The sequence below is a fragment of the Pleuronectes platessa genome, chromosome 14, assembly GCF_947347685.1.
Source record: "Pleuronectes platessa chromosome 14, fPlePla1.1, whole genome shotgun sequence".
Classification (NCBI taxonomy): domain Eukaryota; kingdom Metazoa; phylum Chordata; class Actinopteri; order Pleuronectiformes; family Pleuronectidae; genus Pleuronectes; species Pleuronectes platessa.
In genome coordinates, this window is record NC_070639.1 from 18225980 (window position 1) to 18243593 (window position 17614).

The 17614-nt window shown below is 41.1% G+C and overlaps 2 protein-coding genes across 2 annotated transcripts; both read right to left on the reverse strand.

Annotated features, from left to right (window-relative positions):
- Positions 1-470: 470 nt before the first annotated feature.
- Positions 471-8676, reverse strand: gmppaa (GDP-mannose pyrophosphorylase Aa). Its single transcript, XM_053440312.1, has 12 exons — positions 8510-8676; positions 7463-7560; positions 6945-7048; positions 6537-6729; positions 6274-6333; positions 6054-6184; positions 3313-3447; positions 2961-3058; positions 2810-2856; positions 2330-2422; positions 1345-1513; positions 471-980 (listed from the first exon to the last, which is right to left on the reverse strand). The coding sequence occupies exons 1-12, from the start codon at positions 8547-8549 to the stop codon at positions 880-882; spliced, it is 1269 nt and encodes a 422-aa protein (XP_053296287.1). The 5' UTR covers positions 8550-8676; the 3' UTR covers positions 471-879.
- A 2244-nt stretch (positions 8677-10920) lies between these two features.
- On the reverse strand, positions 10921-17473 carry pnkd (PNKD metallo-beta-lactamase domain containing). Its single transcript, XM_053439396.1, has 9 exons — positions 17292-17473; positions 16624-16739; positions 16231-16343; positions 16003-16061; positions 15586-15678; positions 15202-15365; positions 14620-14706; positions 14114-14229; positions 10921-12847 (listed from the first exon to the last, which is right to left on the reverse strand). Exons 1-9 carry the CDS (start codon positions 17444-17446, stop codon positions 12674-12676), a joined length of 1077 nt encoding a protein of 358 aa, XP_053295371.1. The 5' UTR covers positions 17447-17473; the 3' UTR covers positions 10921-12673.
- Between the last annotated feature and the right edge of the window lie 141 nt (positions 17474-17614).

Genomic DNA, 17614 nt, shown 5'->3' on the forward strand with positions numbered 1-17614 from the left:
TATGAATACCAATGTACATCCACTTATTTTTTTAACCTTTCATTTGAGGTTAGTTTGTGAAGGGACTTGATTAAAAATATGTTAAGCTGCAGCTCCAGTGTAACAATGCACATCACTCCATGATAGACACACTCGCTGCAATGATTGGAGCTAAACTGCCGAAGTGATCGTAAGGGGGTTGAAGGCTTAATAAGTAAATGTTCATTTGCTCTATCCATAAATCGGAGCAGCCACATCAGTGATTGCAAATCCCCAATTTAAGTATCTGCTGCCGCTGCTCGTGTTTTGTCTTGGGGCCCCCTCAGCCCCCTGCTGGGTTCACATTTAAAAAAGGCAGCATTGCTTGATTGCAGTGTAAATCTGGAAGCTGCGGGAGATTAATGGTCAATTTTTGTGCCTAACAATGAAGATGCTCAAGGTTTTAATCAAGGTTCCGCATAAATAATCACCTCCGAAAAAATGAATCAGTCTGAAGCCTGAGATCTTTATTTGCCAGTCATTTCTAATCTCGAGCATCAGTAACAAGTCTCAGGATTCGCCGAGGGTGAAACATTATAATAGATCCGACCAAACAGTGTCTGCAATCGTTTTACAGTTCGGTAACGTTGATAGAAAAACAATATAAACCTCAGGCATCACAGCACTTTTCAAGGTGAATCAACATGCATGATCAGCCCCTCACCAATTTTGCTGCCATCCGATGATGCATAAGGCCTGGGGACAAATATATAAAAATCTATCTTTCAAAACTATTTAATGAATGTCCCATATCTTCATTTTGGACATCTTATATACAGTAACTCAGAGGCAGTGGCAGCGGCCGCTCAGCCGCATCCTTCATCAGGGACAGTAAGTGGACGGGAGCACGGGGAAGATTAGCTAAAGAATGATCTGGTTTTTGAAGCTGCGGTTCAGGTCTTTGTGTGGGAGGACAATCGAGTTGAGTATGATCACCTCGGAGGGGATGGTCACGTTACAACCTGAGGAGACAAAGCAAAGTGACGAGACAGATCAGTGGTGCATTTTCACTCAGGGCATTCAGGGTGTTTCCTAATTTCTGCTTTGCTTGAAAAAGAAAAGGGAAGTTAACTTAAAAAAGCACTGTAGCTAAAGAGGGTTAAATAATAATGATTACAATTTAATTGTAATAATAATAAAAAGAAGAAGACAAAGAAAAATAAATACTAAGAAGACAAAAAAACTGTTGTACAAAGTGATATCTGGGAAGTGACTTGCCAAAACCTGAAGACAAACAGCACTTATGATAATGAGTATGATAATTTTGAAAATACTTACATCAAACATAAACTTGTATTTACAGTCACTTAGTCAGAGCACACTTACCGAGAATAGTAATGGAGGGCGTGAGTTTCCCTTCTCTGAACAGCGTCTCACTGTCGATCTTTGCATACGGGTCGTTGGGGTTCGGGTCGCTCGGGGTTCCTTCCACTCTCGCCCACTTGCCGACGGTGCTATCCCATCCCACGATGCTGTTCAGAACACAGCAGTGATCCTTCAAGGAGAAAAAGATCAGAAAAAAGTTTTTAAATGTTCAAGAATTCATCAGCAGATAAACTTTTGAAGCATCTCCCTCACGTATTAGAAATTGTTAGCACATGTGAAAAAAGACTGTCCTTAAAGTACCAGATTAAAAACAGGGGGTGGATGGAGACCTCTGCTAATAAATTGTCCTGGTAGGCAATATGAAATGAAAGCCAATAAGTCACCCACAGCCTAAATTCATTTTCGAGGCACCAGTCATCACTGGAGACATGGGATTAAATTATGCCAGACTCAGAATCGTTAAAAATGACATCTTTGTGAGAGGCACAGGCAACAATATTTCTGCTGTGACAGTGGAGCTTAAGAATAAATTCCAGAGAAGTCGCAGCTGAAGTGTGGATAACGTCAGTCATAAAATGTAAAGATGTCACCGACAGTGAAGGGCCAGATAAATTTCCCTTCAATTAAATTAGTTGGAGGTTCAGTTTGAATCCAGACTTGGTGTTTTGTACTGTGAGGGAAGTTCAACATTTCAGAGGCGGCTCATACTTTACATGACCAATAAAGCTCACTTTAAACTTTAGAGAGAGTTCACCTATTGATGTGACATGAAAATTACACTTCTTAACTCCCACTGCAGCGAATGGCAAGGCTCCAAAATACCAAATGAGAAAAGCTGTTAGAAAAGCCCTCGGGTGGCTGAAGAAAGGGCAGAGTGTGTGGTGTGCATGCACAGATCCAGAGCCCCATGTTAGCCTGTCCTGTTTCAATGGAAGAAGTTCCTCTTGTAAACTATGACATTTGCAACATATTCAAAGAGGCTCACCTGCAGATTTGCACCATGGAGGATGATCGATTCCCGAACCCTGACCCCTGCACCAATAGTCACTCCAGTGCCAATGGAGACATTGGGACCCAACTGTACAGAGAAAATTAGAAGTCATCTCAAGTTACAACCACCGCACAAGTTTAACTGGTCACACCAGTCCACGACAACCCTCTAGTTATGAGGGAGGACATGAAATTACCAGTGACACAGATGGTTTTGCGTCTTTCACGGGTTAGAAACATCATCAACTCGTTCAAGGTCAATTGTTTATTCCAACAAGGAGACTATGTCATGTATATTTGATATGATGTTTTTAATGTGATGTACTGTTTGCTGGTAAATGTTGTTTTGTTGTTTTATACAGAATTGTCTTTTGTAATTTACTAATGTTTATCAAGACATTGTGCTGTTGAATATAGACACTTTTCCTTTGTATGTATGCACAGAGTTAAGATCATATAATAAAAGAAGTCTTACCTTAGCAGTGGGGTCAATATTGGCTGTAGGGTGGATATAGACATTACCTGCGCAAACAAGAAGGATAAATAGTCAAATAAAAGCTTACATAAGTTGCGTTTATGTAAATATTGAGAAAACAACAAAGCTAAAGACGATTCAATAATCGTACCACTTATTTTTGGTCCTCCTTCCTTATTTGACGCCAGTCTTTCAGGATGGGTTTTGTGATACTGGTTGAGGTACAATCGACTGGCATAAATTGCAGACCTGGGAATGACAAAAAACTCATTTAGTTTTGAGCACAGAATGTCTTTGAGTATCATGGATATTGTCTCCAAGCAATGACAATGTTTGCTGAGGTTCACTGTGTCAATAGAATTTAATGTCAATGTCTAAATCATTTTTATGCTCGTCCAATGCCTCCCCTCTCCTGGCATTAGGTAGGCAAGGGGGTCACACATGTTGTAATGATGACTCTGTGTCCGGTTGAACCTGACAGTGTTTATGACCCCTTCACTCACCCTGCAGATTTGATCTGGCTCCAGAACTTGAGTGTTTTATACACGTAGAGTTTGCCTGTTCCTGCCAGGGCCGTAAAGATGTCCTGCTCCAGCCTGATGGCCTCTGCTCTGTGCCAGCCGTTGGTTGGCTCCTCTCTGCAGGAGACAGATTATCAGTTTATGGTGCTGAGTTACAAACCAGGGCCAGAGGACTCATTTATTAAATTAAAATATTGGAGTAGAAGTTAGCATGTTAGAATGAAATCCAAGACAAAGTTGTAAAACAAAAACAAAATACCATAATTCAGAAATCACTTTGATTTAAAATGATATGTCATATGTAAAAACCATAGACTGTATGTAAAGGTGGTCGACATTATGGCTCCCGACAATACATGGCCTCCTCCATGTTAGCCAATGGGACATGAACCAAAGTTAAACATCAAAGATGTCAAATAAATTTGTCTCGATGATGAATTCATGAATTTCAGGTCAATGGTCTGTATATATTCAACACTGTTCTAGTGTTGATGACAACACAAAGTGCTTTACAGTACAGTTTTGCCTTCCACCCATTCACACACGTATTCACACGGTTTATCTCTGTGCAGCACTTCATTACTCATGTCTCATACGGTATCAGCACAGCCGTCTGCTCCCATTTGGGGCTCAGAGTCTTGCCCAAGGACACTTTTGGATGCGGAATGTGGGAGATTGGGATCAAACCGCCGATCCTTTACCTTCCGAGGCACAGGAGGAAGTTCTTATCACACCGAAGTGTTCATTTTCCTGGTAGGTTTGGTTTTGCCTACTTATTTGACAGCCGTATCCAGTATGGTGGCAAAACAAACAGTATAATTCATCTGCATCTGGCAAAGAATTGTATTGTATTTGTTTTAAATAGGCCCCTTGCTTTCTAATATGTCATCAATGACTTAATGACTAATGATTCACTGCAGCCAAAGATGCTCCCGACACAAACATGAGGACTGACAGGATCTGGGGGTCTTTCTTTCAGCCTGAACCAAACAAACCCACTTTTCCAGACTACCTCACTTAAATAATCTAAACTATTCAAGTCTGGGGAGTGGGTAGTTAAATCGTTTTCTCTTATAAGAAATTGTACTAATGAGAAAAATAATACTTTATAAGAATCAAGAAAGAGTTCTCGTGGACTCTCTCTTCACCCTCCCTGTACTTGAACAGTTGTTGAGAGTCCTTAAATATTTAGTTGGGTGCACAAACTAACCCAGTGGCTCTGTTACCTCACAAGTCTTTTGATGCTGAAGAAAAACATGCGTTGACCTACAATCCATTGCCCAGAAGTAAATGAGAGCACTGAGTTAAAATGCATCATTCATACTAACCATGAAGGTGTCAGGAATGGGTTGAAAGCAGAGCTGATAACCTAGCAGGGAACCAAAAGCCAAAAGGGAAAGAATCTATGTGTTCCATGTTAATCAGGGTCTCTGGCATAGGGTTTTGTGAGAGTCCCAAGATGAAACGGCTTGTTAAATATTGATGAAAAGAATATTTTAAGGGATTGCACCCATAATCGAACTTTTGGGAAAAAAGGAGGAGATGTGGTTTGAGGCAGAATAGTCCCTGAGAGAATTTGTAGTCCAACACGTATAATTTCCATGAAGTATCTATGATGTGTTCGACAATTTTGCTGATGCAGTGCCCGGTTTGATTTAAGTGCTTTTGAAGTAAGCAGGTAAATTATGCATGCTGTTGTTCGACTTTTGGCTATAAATTTCCAGTGTCCTTGGGGGGTGCCAAACCTCAGGTCTACTACACCCGTGTGTAAGAAAACCCCAGCAGGGAAAACAGTGTCACTGAAAACTTTGAACTTATTCCATGTGTTTTAGATTCTGTGAGTGACCAGGGTCCCGTCTGTCCACATGCACACTTAGGCTGTGATCGGACAGAAAGCTTCTTCTAGGCAGAAGGAAAACTGTGCAGCAAGAATTCACAAGATACAAGACCAACTGTGAAACACAAAGTTTCACCAAGTCCATGTTACCATATTAGACTTTGTTAGCTAAACTAGAAAAAACCACAGGGACAACATGAAACAAGATGCTCTACTGAACTTCTGTTTCTGTACAGATAAAAAAAACAAGATGTCAATTGTTTGTCCTCAGTGACCTTTACACGTGCTGTTAGGCAGATTTTTGATTTTGTTCTTCTGTGTTTCAACTATTCACCCTAAGCTAAGCTAAGCCAACCAAACCAATTACTGGCTGTAACTTCACATTTCAACCTTTTCATCTAAATGTCAGTAAGAAAGCAAAAAACGTGTATTTCCTAACATTTCAAACGTTGAATCTCTGACAGGCAAAGAGATTTTCCACCAATTAATCGTCACTGTCCCATTAAAGGGCAAATTTAGCCAAAAAGCCGAAACAAATAAATAAAGTCCACAATAGGAGACTTACAATTTATCAAAAAAGTGCACAGAAAAAGGGGCATAGGCAGCACAGAAGATTCACAAAGCATCCTATGCAACCGCAGCATCTTCATTTCTACAGCTCACACTGTACACTACGTGCTCTACAACCACACCGTGCAGCCTCGATGTACCAACTTACCCATCGTACGGATATCTGATGAGTGTGTGGGGGAAACAAATCATGGCAGGGAGGAGAGGGGAGTGGGGGAAAAAAGAGACCATGAAAAGGACCAAAGAAAATGGAGTAAATGGTATTCAGGTGCTTTCCCACGCACAGATCCCCAGTGAGGGAGCGTGTCCAACTCACAGTAACATGTCCTGTTGATTCTTCTGGAAGACTGCACCGATGTGCTGGAAGATGTCCGGGCTGAAGAGGTAGACACCGCAGTTGATGATGTCACTCACAAACGTGCTCGGCTTTTCCACGTAATGCAGGACCTGCCGGGAAAAAAAAGAGGCGGGGTTAAGAATCAAGAATAGCGACAATAATGACAATGAAGGGATATTAAACAGGAACATTTAAATACCTCATGCGTTTCCTCATTTTCAACAATACAGCCGTAATTCAAGGACTGTGTTCTGTTTGCCTGGTAACAGAAGAGTGATGATATGGTTAAACACATATACATTTTTCTTTTTGACATCAGATAACGAATACTTCAATATAATCAAGATGCTAACGCTAGACAAAATCAACTGCAACAGGTACTAAGGAGTAAAATGATCACTTTCAAATCCTTTTACAAGTTGTTTCACAGACATTAACAAGCTGCCGACAACAGGAGCTTACCGTTGTCCCCAGGATAACTGAGCTGTTTGGTTCTCCGTGTTCCTTCTGGAAGCTGAGCATCTCTGTGAGGGGAAACGCTGAGCACACATCAGCATTCAGGACAAAGAAAGCCTCCGGACTGCCGGAGACAATCTGATCTCTGAAGTGATAGATGCCTCCTCCGGTACCCAGGGCCGAGTACTCCTGCAAATACCTGCAGTGGCCAGCCCACAAGAACAGCATATAAACAGTCATTTAGCAGTGATAGTGTTGCACCATTTGTAACACTAACACAAATTTATAAAGATGAAAGAATTTGACTCCTTAGTAAAACATTATTAAAACTCCCACGATCCCCCAAATACACAATCAGAAGCCTAACGATGATTATCTGAACTTGTTTGGTGAGACAGTGAAAAGCTGGTTTACCTGATGGAAATCTTGAACTCCTGCTGCGCATTAATCATGAACCTGGTCAGTTCTTCATTTGGTTGAAAAAAGCCAATGAGCAGAATCTCCTTCATGTTTGGCACCTGGGACACAAAAGATGTTAATATTGGATTGATTCCATTAAAGGATTACTTATTGACACTGACTAGAGAGATTTTAATGATTCAGTATTACTCAATTGAGTTTAGACAAATTCAACTTAAAGCTTTCTGTGATATGCAGGTTAACAATTTACAATACCATATTAAATTTAAACTAATACCAAGATGAATATAAAATAAGTACAAACAACATAATCTGATAAACGTTCATACACTACGAATGAAGTAAACTTATCATTTTAAACCTGTTTACAGTGTTAACCAAAAGATTATCTACTTTTCCACATGGAACCAGTGCTGCAGAAAAAGTATATCGTACATAATTCATACTGCAGTTGTGATGTACAATGATTGCTGTGTACTATGACAGTGGTACTGTATCACTACGACACTCACCTTTGCACATGCTTCAATGTGGTGCTGTAGCATGGGCACACCAGCTACTGGAAACAAGGGTTTGGGAACTTCAAAAGACAGCGGCCTGAACCTTGTGCCTGCAAAGCAATGTAGTTTTTTTAACTTTAAAAAACAATAAAAACTCCGATAGCTTTCTATAATGTTAGCGGGCATCAAACCAAAACAAACTTTTAACTTCATTATAGGAGATGTATTGTTATGAGATATCCTTTCTGAACTGTGGGTTTTTTTTAAACCCATCTTTATAGACACCATAGTGTTTTGCAGAGCACTAAGAATCTAGTAGTGAGCTGTTAGTAGATTGATCTGTCAACACAAAGATTATTTTGAAACTTGATTTGTCATTACATATATCTTTTGATATATGTAATGACAAATCAGGAACAGGATTATCAAAATGTGTCCTCGTAGGATGGATATAAGACGATTTTTACTATTTCATGATATTCTATAAACCAAATGCAAATCAGTTAATCTGGGAAATATTCCTCAGATTAATACATAAGGTATCAGGGGCAATGACCATAAAGTAATCACAGGAATGATCAGATATGGGAAACTTCATTTATAAGAAGTCAATAGTTGATTCTATCATAAGTACATATAAAAAAATAAAAAGCAGCATATATTTAAAATGCACGCATATATTTATACTAAATATGACATATTCATTTGGTTATAATAATCCCCAAATACTTCGTTTTTTTCAATAGGGCTACGATAACTGGGAATATTTACCAGTTACATTATTAGACCAGTGCTGGGTTGACAACACACAGTTTATTGTGCTATGTGTCAAACTACAGGTCTCGGTGAGATGAGCAGGTTCTGAATGAGTGTGTGTTGTTGTGATCGTGTCATTCTGCCACGTCAGTGATACAAACAAGCTCAGCTGGTCTGTGCAGCTCAGCCCCTGTTAGCATTAGCAGCCTAGCTCCCCCTCCACCACACACACACACACACACACACACCGAACACACACACGCCTGTAAACACGAGCAGAGAACGACGGTAGTTTCCTCTCACCTTTCTGGGGACCTCCGATCAAAACCACCGCCTTCAACATGTCGACTGGGAGCTGTGGGCCGACACACAAACCTGTCAGTCTGACTCTGCTCTGACGACTACCTAGTACCTACAGCTGCTCCGACGGCACTTCCGCTTCCACTTCCGTGCTTAGACGTCGACGAGACGACTACCTTGACAACGTGTAGTGACGTCACAGTAGAGGAGTGACTGTATTAATCTATATACAGTCTTTGGTATATTAGCTTATATACAGTCAGTGTTGTGCAAGTTCACTACTCTCATGAACTAGTTCAAAGTTCAGTTCATACAAGTAAACATGAATAGTTCACGTTCATAGTTAACCATTTAAATTCTGAACTAGTTCATAGTTCAGTTCATTTCATAGTTTTAAGGTGGAAAGTGAGAATGAAAGACTTAACTTGTTAAAGGAAACCTTATTCATAACTACCCCTTGCCTTTACTGTCGGAATGTTTATCAGACAGTGTGTAAAAATCCCTCTCTGCTTTCTCTTGCCATCTGTATGAGTCCGAGAGCTGTTGTGTTGCAGGTATGGTCTGCCCCTTTAAGGAAAGTTTGTAGTGTGTGACGTAGTGCACCTGGGTATTGTGGGAAAATACGCTAAAAGTGTTTGAATAACGAGAAGTGACGGACCATCTAGAGGTGATTCGAGTGTTGCTCCTGCTGTATATCCGAGAAATAAAGTGGCCGCATTCCAAGTAAAGAAACGTCTCCTCCTCCTTCTTCACGGAGCGGTCCGGACGGCTGGTTACCGGCCAGACAGCGAGCCAAGATAACCAGTGACAGGGGCGGCTCCTGGTACAGGCGACATAGGAGACTGATTTATCAAGACGTGACACATGCAATGTAAAACAATACATTAACGTCACACCATCATCCTCTAACCCCGGGGACGCACTGGAGGTAGAAGCCTCCTTTCCTCGCCCATGTTAAATACTTTGGCTGTTCGCACCGGCAGCGTAGTGCCGGGAAGAACCAGGAAGCGCCGCAGCCACACACACAAGCACATAATCTCCTGTGGGGGGGTGGCGGCTACAGGATTTGCGTAGGTCAGTCACCTATGAAGACCAGCATCATTTACCCCTGAACCAGCGAGGAGAAATTATGAAAAATTAAAAATGAAATTAAAAAAAATGAAATATTAAAAAAAAAAAAAAAAAATGTTTAATTAAATTAAATATTTAAAAAAAAGTATTAAAAAAAAAAAAAAAAAAAATGCGCACGCACATCCTGCGCAGAAGCCCATTGCGCAGATCTGCGCAGAAGACCATTGCGCACATCCTGTGCAGAAGCCTACTGCGCACATCTGCGCAGAAGCCCACTGCGCACCTGTGCAGAAGCCCATTGCGCACATCTGCGCAGAAGCCCATTGCGCAGGAATTGCGCGATCAGTTTAATTTTAAATTATTTTTTTTTAATACATTTTTTCCTGTTTTTATATGTATACGCGAGGACGCTACAATATGAACGTGTTCACCGTTCAAATTCATTATTTGTCGTTCAGTTCATCGTTCTCATAAAAGTGAAAGTGTTCAATGAACGCGTTCTTTTGTTCGTTCATGCACAACACTGTAAACAGTCTATGGTATAAGCCCATGTACAGTCTAAGGTATTTGCCTGTATACAGTCTATTAGCCTATATATCCTATCGTTATCATATCAGTCGTTTTTAAGACAAAGTTGCTAAGGGCAACTTTTATTTTGGGGAAATCCACAGCTCAGAGGAGGGGGCGGGGTTAGTACTTGTGTTAGTCAAAACGTCAGCTTCTGGCTAGGATTTTTTTTTAGAGTATTTAATAAAGTGGTGCGAGTTTCAGGAGCAAAGTCGTGTCTCACTGCATCCACAGATTCAAAATGTTGATAGAAGAACCAAAACAAATGGTGTCTTTTATATCTTATAAATGACTCATTCTACTTTCATCAGCGTTCCTCTTAATTTATACAGAAGATGTTAAATTGAGATGGATCCTCAACACACCTTGAACCCCACAGCTTGTTGTTCTGTCGTCTGGCTCTGCTTTATCACCAGAAACTTCTGCTCATTTCTTTCCTCTTGTAAATGTGCGTTAAGTAGGTTAAGCTCTTATTTGAGTGGTGGGAAGTCACAGCAGCATTGGAGAAAAAATAACTCAAGCTGTCAGTTCTGAAGATTCATAAAGACAACAAATAACACATACACAGCTATAATGGGGGAGTTTACTTCCTCATTAAAACATGACCTAAGGTAAAACAGTGCAACGTGCAGTGGTGTTCGTAACTCAAACATATGCAAATAGGGTGGGAATGTGCATCAAACAGGCAGAATAACATTATAGTCGACGATCACCAGGGGATGTGGTGCTCTGGTGCGTTCTCCTGTACCGGAGCAAGGAAGAAAATCTGAAGCACGTTCATGTCAAAAGTTTCAGGGTTTATTTCTTTGCTTTGTGACCCATTGCCACCTCGACAGAGGCTCTTTCAGAAAGAGAGACATTTAAAGACACGGAAAAGCAACAGATGACAATGTTTATTGCAATAGATAACTAATAACTCCTCTTCTATACAGTCACAGTATAAAAGAGCCTTCAAAATATTAAAAATGTGTTTTATTTGGGATTTAACAGGTTTATAAAACATTCCTTCATTTGAGGGTCAAAGTAGGAATGAATAACGAAATATTAATAACTAATTAATAACTTAAAACTGACAAATTTTAACCATCAACCATCAAGAACTTGATTCAACGTCGGTCTGTACCTTAACCTTCATCGTGACTTATCAAACACTGACAGACTCTTCCAACAATTCAGTCAAGCACAACAATGCAATACCTCTCTGTCTATGTAGTGCCACTGCAAACATTTCAAAAATACAAATCTAAATGTACAATAAGTTCAGCGAAAGTATTTTTCTGGGAGACACATTCAATTCTTCTAGTCTTGACTGGACATATGATTCACCTTTGGCCCACTAGCACATAGATCCATGTTTCCATGAGTGAAAGATTGAATAAAATGTTCAGGGCAAATAATCACATGCACTGTTATTAAGTAATGTTTAGCAGATGTGTTTCAGGTCAAAACTAAATTGGCTCATTGATACAGCAAAAAAACCATTCACCTCTCAGGCTAGGGTACAACTTTTTCCCTCATATTTTTGCTATCATAAAAAATGTACCAAAACCAAAGGCGTGTTGTTATTATAATTATTATTATTATTATTCCATGGCAAGTTGACGTGAGCTGGAATGAGCTAGATCATGAGACATGGCTCTGTAATTGTAAATTATGTGAAAATGATTATAAGGAGAGATTAGCAGAAGATGCATTTAAGGGTAAAAAATGACAGAGGAGGGACAAATGGTGGAATGTTGAGTGTGCTATTATGAAATTTCTGCAGGCTATGTGATGATGAAACAAAGATCCGACTGGTCTCACTCCTTTAAAACCAGATTCAAGTTCCTGAAGTCACTTTGCTCGGCTCTGTTGGGACTCAGCCTGTTGTTGTGCACCAAAGCGCTTGAAACAGGAAACGCCTCTTGTTGCTATCAGAACAATTGTTATAACAATTTAAAATCAAAAAGTCAAAAAGTCACATATTCCACAGAGAAGCTTATTACTCTTCAGCAGCATTTGAATGTGAAACCATCGAATCAAATACAGCATCTTCCCAAAGGTTTGGACGACTCGTCCTAAAAACAAACCAGGGTGTGTAGTAGACAATACAGTACCTCACGTGGCCACCCGGTGTTCCACACACCAGAAGGAAAAATCTGGTTATACCTACTACTAAAGACAGGACAGTACTACATTATGGTTTATGCCTCTATTAAAGGCATCTTAAAGAGGCAATACATGAGCACTACTCTGTCTATGAACACAGAATTACCACAATGTACCGCATGTGGAGAGGTAACAGGATTATTAGAGTTTAGATTATGCAATAACAAAAGTGTGATTTTATCCTAAGGTTCACTACAGGTTGATACATGTAAAAAATTATTAAATATGACCCTTTGAACATTCCAAATCGGTCAGGTGTTTGTACAGTACCTCTGAGCCCAGCCTTAATGATTTTATTACTTCAAACCACTGCTTTTTGTACCACTGTCCCCGGTGAGCTCGCCGCTGTGTTCCCTGCTGTTAAGTGAACGCCCGCTGGTACTACTTCCTGTTGAAGAGGTCTTTGCGTTTCCGCAGCCCCTCCAGCACACGAGCCCTGTACTGGGTCCAGTCCTCGTCCTGGAGCTGCTGGAGGCCCAGGGTCAGATGGAGGTCAGTAGAGTGGCTGCGCAGGAAAGGATTGTACAGCTTCTCTTCCCCGATAGTGGAGGGACACTGAAAATAAAGCAGGTGTAAAAAACAAAAAAAAACACAACCCTCATCAAAATTGATGTGCAAAGCCTATCTCTAGTGGCCACGAGGATTCACATGCCACTCATTCATTTAAAGAACAGCATTATGGGTAGCAAGGGATTACTGCCAAGTTGACCCAGCGCAGCTTTGTCTTTCTGCCCCAGTTCAACTGATGCAACGCTTTAGATCGTCAGCATTAAATCACGTCTTTCATTTCCATCTCATGCAATTAGCAGAGAATCATCTACATCATTTGCTAACCCAGATGATAACCTGGATCATACGGATTAAAAGTTGTTAAAACAACACATGGCATTTTCTGCATTCTTATTCTTAATGTAAAACTCGGAGAGAATCTACCTAGATTCCTACCACAAAGCAAATTCAGATAGATGGCTAATAAATATCAAGCACAAGTAACACATTAAAAGAACCCAGGGCTGAGATACTAAAGTAACCTACATAAATTACTGTAGTTGTGCATTTGAATTCAGAGTAGGAAAAGCACAGGTTCTCCTTCCATCTCCTATGGCAGTGATATTACATCCATCGGTAGGTGGAGCATGACCCAAGGAGGAACCTATTCAATTTTGGAGCAGATTTGGATAAATGGGCCAATCCGGGAATTTCTTTTTTACTGTCTTTAACATGGAGAGATGGGGGGTAAGCCTTAGTGGAGGTATTCACTCTATTAATGCCCTTCTAGTAAATCACAACAGCATTTTAGGTTATTTAGTGCCTCAGTTGAAACTCTTCTCTCTTTCAGGTTGCTCTGCTAAAACAAATCTATCTGTAATCTTTGTCAATATGTTTTTCTTTGACTGTGCAGCTGATCTGCTCATCATGTTCATGTTGAAAAACAACACTGGCCACATTTCATGTTCCAACAATGCATATGATGCAGAGATGTAGTCATATGATATGTTTTGGTTGTGAAAGTTCAGTAAACTGCAAGTTTGCAGCACCACCTCTATACGCCATGCTGTATAGATCAAAACTCATCTAAATTCCAGATAGGCGCCTTCCTCAACAGTGACCCTTTGCTCTGCTGCAGACGCTATCGTAGACGAGGCTCAACCGTGAGAGGCCGAAAGGGGAGGAAGTAAGAAAAGAGCGAGCACTCTGGGCACCGACAACACAAACACTGTACGCAGGCGATAAGCCCTTCATCCCAGGTGCTGGACAACGTGAATCCTTTCCGGGAAGGTGTGCTTGAGCGGCATAACAATGGCAATATATCATTCTTACCGTGCACAGCTTCTGGCCTCGCTGCTGCAGCACCCACTGATATTTGTTTTCCCTGACAGTGTTGTGTGGCTCAACCTCAGCGCCGAACAGCAGGTTGTCTTCTGCATACTCATGACCTGAGGGAGAGCCAGTTGACACAAAAATCAAAAATCATGCCCACACAAGTAGCCATACTTAAATCTTACGCTTCTTAGTAGTCCCTGCGCTAAGGCTTTCAAGACTTTGACTGTAAGTAAGTGCATCGCTGACACACTACGCCTCTCAAAGTACATAAATCTAGCCCCTGCACATTCAAACAAGCTCAGCATCTCACACACATACACACACAGAGAGAGAGAGAGAGAGAGAGAGAGAGAGAGAGAGAGAGAGAGAGAGAGAGAGAGAGAGAGAGAGAGAGAGAGAGAGAGAGAGAGAGAGAGAGAGAGAGAGAGAGAGAGAGAGAGAGAGAGAGAGAGAGAGAGAGTGAGAGTGAGAGAGAGAGTGACAAGGGATGAGATTCTCCTTACCCGGCCATAATAGCGTATCATCACTTAAAGCGCTGACTGTGTCCAGAGATGACAGCATTGTTGTCGCGTTGCCTTCAAACATCCTCCCTGAAAACAATGACAATGGGTTTGGATCTGAGTTCAAAACAGGACATCTGCACATTTGTGGCGGGTTATCTGAATTTCAAAAGGCATTTCAAACGGTTTAAAGATATTTTCATAGATGCTTCGAGTTCAGCTTGAATCCTAAGATAACGTTTTTGAGATTTAAATTTGTCCCTTGCTGTGAAACAGTTTCTGACAGATCAGAGATTCAGTGTAATATATTGAAAAATGACCAGTCAGCTGGTTTTATGCTACTATACGACAGTAGTGCACCAAAGACCACAAATGATCATAAAATCATATATTTGTTAGGGCTGTTGTCTTCTGGTAGAATTCATAGTGGTTAAGCAGTCACAGTTGTTTCTATTTAAAAGTACAAAAGTGCCACATCGATAGTTTACCGGGGTTAATCCATTATTTTCAACTTTAAGAGACTGTTCGGTCTAACTGATTTGTGGGATGATTATTTCCATGGAGAAAGATTTCTGTGTAACTCACCGCATCCTGAGAGGAAGACCAGGTCGCCCGAGAAGAGGCAGGGGGGGGAGCCGGCCGCTTGTCCTTCCAGGAGGTAGATCATGTGACCCACTGTGTGTCCAGGAGTGAAGAGTGCCTTAAAGTGCATACGGCCAACTGTTACAGATTCCTTGTGTGAGAGAGGGCTGGAATCACAGATACAAAACAATACACACAACTGGTGTCAACACAATACCGCTGATTTGTTACACCAAACATCTCACGTTATCTCGTCAATTTGGGTTATTGGACAATTTTTCATATTTCTAAGTGTAATAAAACAGAAAGAAAGACATGAAGTATGGAATGAAACTTTGTGATGTGTTAAAATGATGTAAAGTTCGCTGCATGTGAGGAGGGACTTACTGCGTGAGGCCAGGAATGTTATCGGCTGCATTTCCATAAACTCGACAGGAGCTGTGAAGCTTTTTTAACTCTTTGTTTCCCCCACTGTGATCCCTGCAAATGGAACAAAAAGCAGAAGCTTGCCAGTGTTGCAAACACAAAAAAACAACAACTGTGCATTTGTTTTGGCCTTCGGGTGAAACTAAGCCTTTTCAACAACATACATTTTATTGAGGTATAAATGTTGTTTCAAATACATGTAGTGTGGGTTTTCCTCTCCTTAGATTAGCAATTTTTTTCATGAAAACTCCACGATATACAATGTATGTGTATGTCTTGCATATTTAGCACCATCTCCTTATTTTTCCATATATTAAATTCTAACAGAAAACACTTAATAAAATAAAAATACACATGCAACCAAACTATAAACCTCACCAGTGCTTGTGTGTGCAGAGTATTGCTTCTAACATCACTCCCTCTTCCTCGAGGACAGCCTGAAATGTTACAAGTGCTGTTTAAACCATCAGTCAACATCAGCAGCAATTTACACAGAAGCCCATTAAGAGGCACAATACTTTCAGATTGTTGACACAGGACGGCGCGCACTTTCACAAATGACAACAGCGATTGAGGATTAACAGCTGTAATTGTAGAGGTGTTTACCTGCACTGTCTGAGGGTCTGCAGGGTCAACAACCACTGCAACACTGGAGGCTGTGTCAATGACCAGATAGCTGTAGTTGTCAGACAGCACTGGGATGGGGATTATCTTAATATCTGTCGAGACACAAAGAAAAGACAAGATATCAAATTTAATATTAAACATCTGTGTGCAGTTTTAAACGTATCCATGTTTAATATATGTCCGGATGTAATGTTAGAATACTAGTATCACAGACTGTGTATAAAGATGGACAACATGACAAGCGCTCTTAAAGTGAAGCCAGAGCATCTTGATCGACCCCTGGTGGCTGACTGCAGTATAGATCGTACACCCCTGCGTCCAACATGCCAGTGGAATGGACATGTGCCAAACTATAGGAATGCTGGTACATACCATTGAGCAGCGTGGGGCGAGCGGTGGAATGTCCAGTGGGGTATTGCTCCCGGGCTTTTCTCAATTGCCTCTTGTAGTACATGGAGCCCAGTCTGGTGCTGGTGTACAGTGCGTACCTGCAGGGGAAACAGCACTGGGTCAATGCTAACCTGACGCTAACACACGCTTCCTGCTGCTCTCCCTAATGGGACTGAACTAGCCAATAAGAAGCCAGACAGGCCTCAGACTAAGGTAAATGTGATTAGAAATACAGAGGCAGATTCAAAACACCATCAATCCTGTTAAATATGTCCGGAATATGTCAATATGTAATAATATAAATAATGAGGAATGTGTTACCATACAAATGCAAATAACCCATTTCTAGTCACCATCATCTATCAATGAGGAAGATGTCTTCCTACTTATTATATAACAGATTCTACAGGTACATTTACATTTAACATATAACATATATGTTAGTTCTGCCGAATTAAACAACAGCTGTCGTGTGTTTAGGAAATGTCTTCGACCAACATGTCAGCGCATTAGTTTCACCAGCTTTCAATGCTAAACTTTAAATCGCGGCATGTTTCCAACGGGGTCTGGTGTGACACCGACACACGTCGCTGAGCTGCGCGGCTCGAGGACAACGACGCTCGTATTAAACACTATCACGTTGTACTCACGCGATGCGGAACAGCGGCTTCCCGGTGCGCGCCATGACGCCCGTGGACAGCTTCCTCCACAGCGCGCGTCCTGTTCGTCGGTAGCCGAAACACACGCAGAGGAAGCAGAGGAGAGAAGCGGCAGCGGTAAGAGCCGTCAGGTCCGCTGGCATCATTCCGCCATTGCCCTGCAGAGGAGAGCGGTGACGACACAGGCGACGCAAGCAACCGCCCGGAAGTGAGGACGCGCAGAAACCACGTAGGTACAATAAACAACAATACAAAACAACAACAGAAATAACTTCCCCTCACTTTTCTTTTTTCTTATTTTTAATCAATACTCA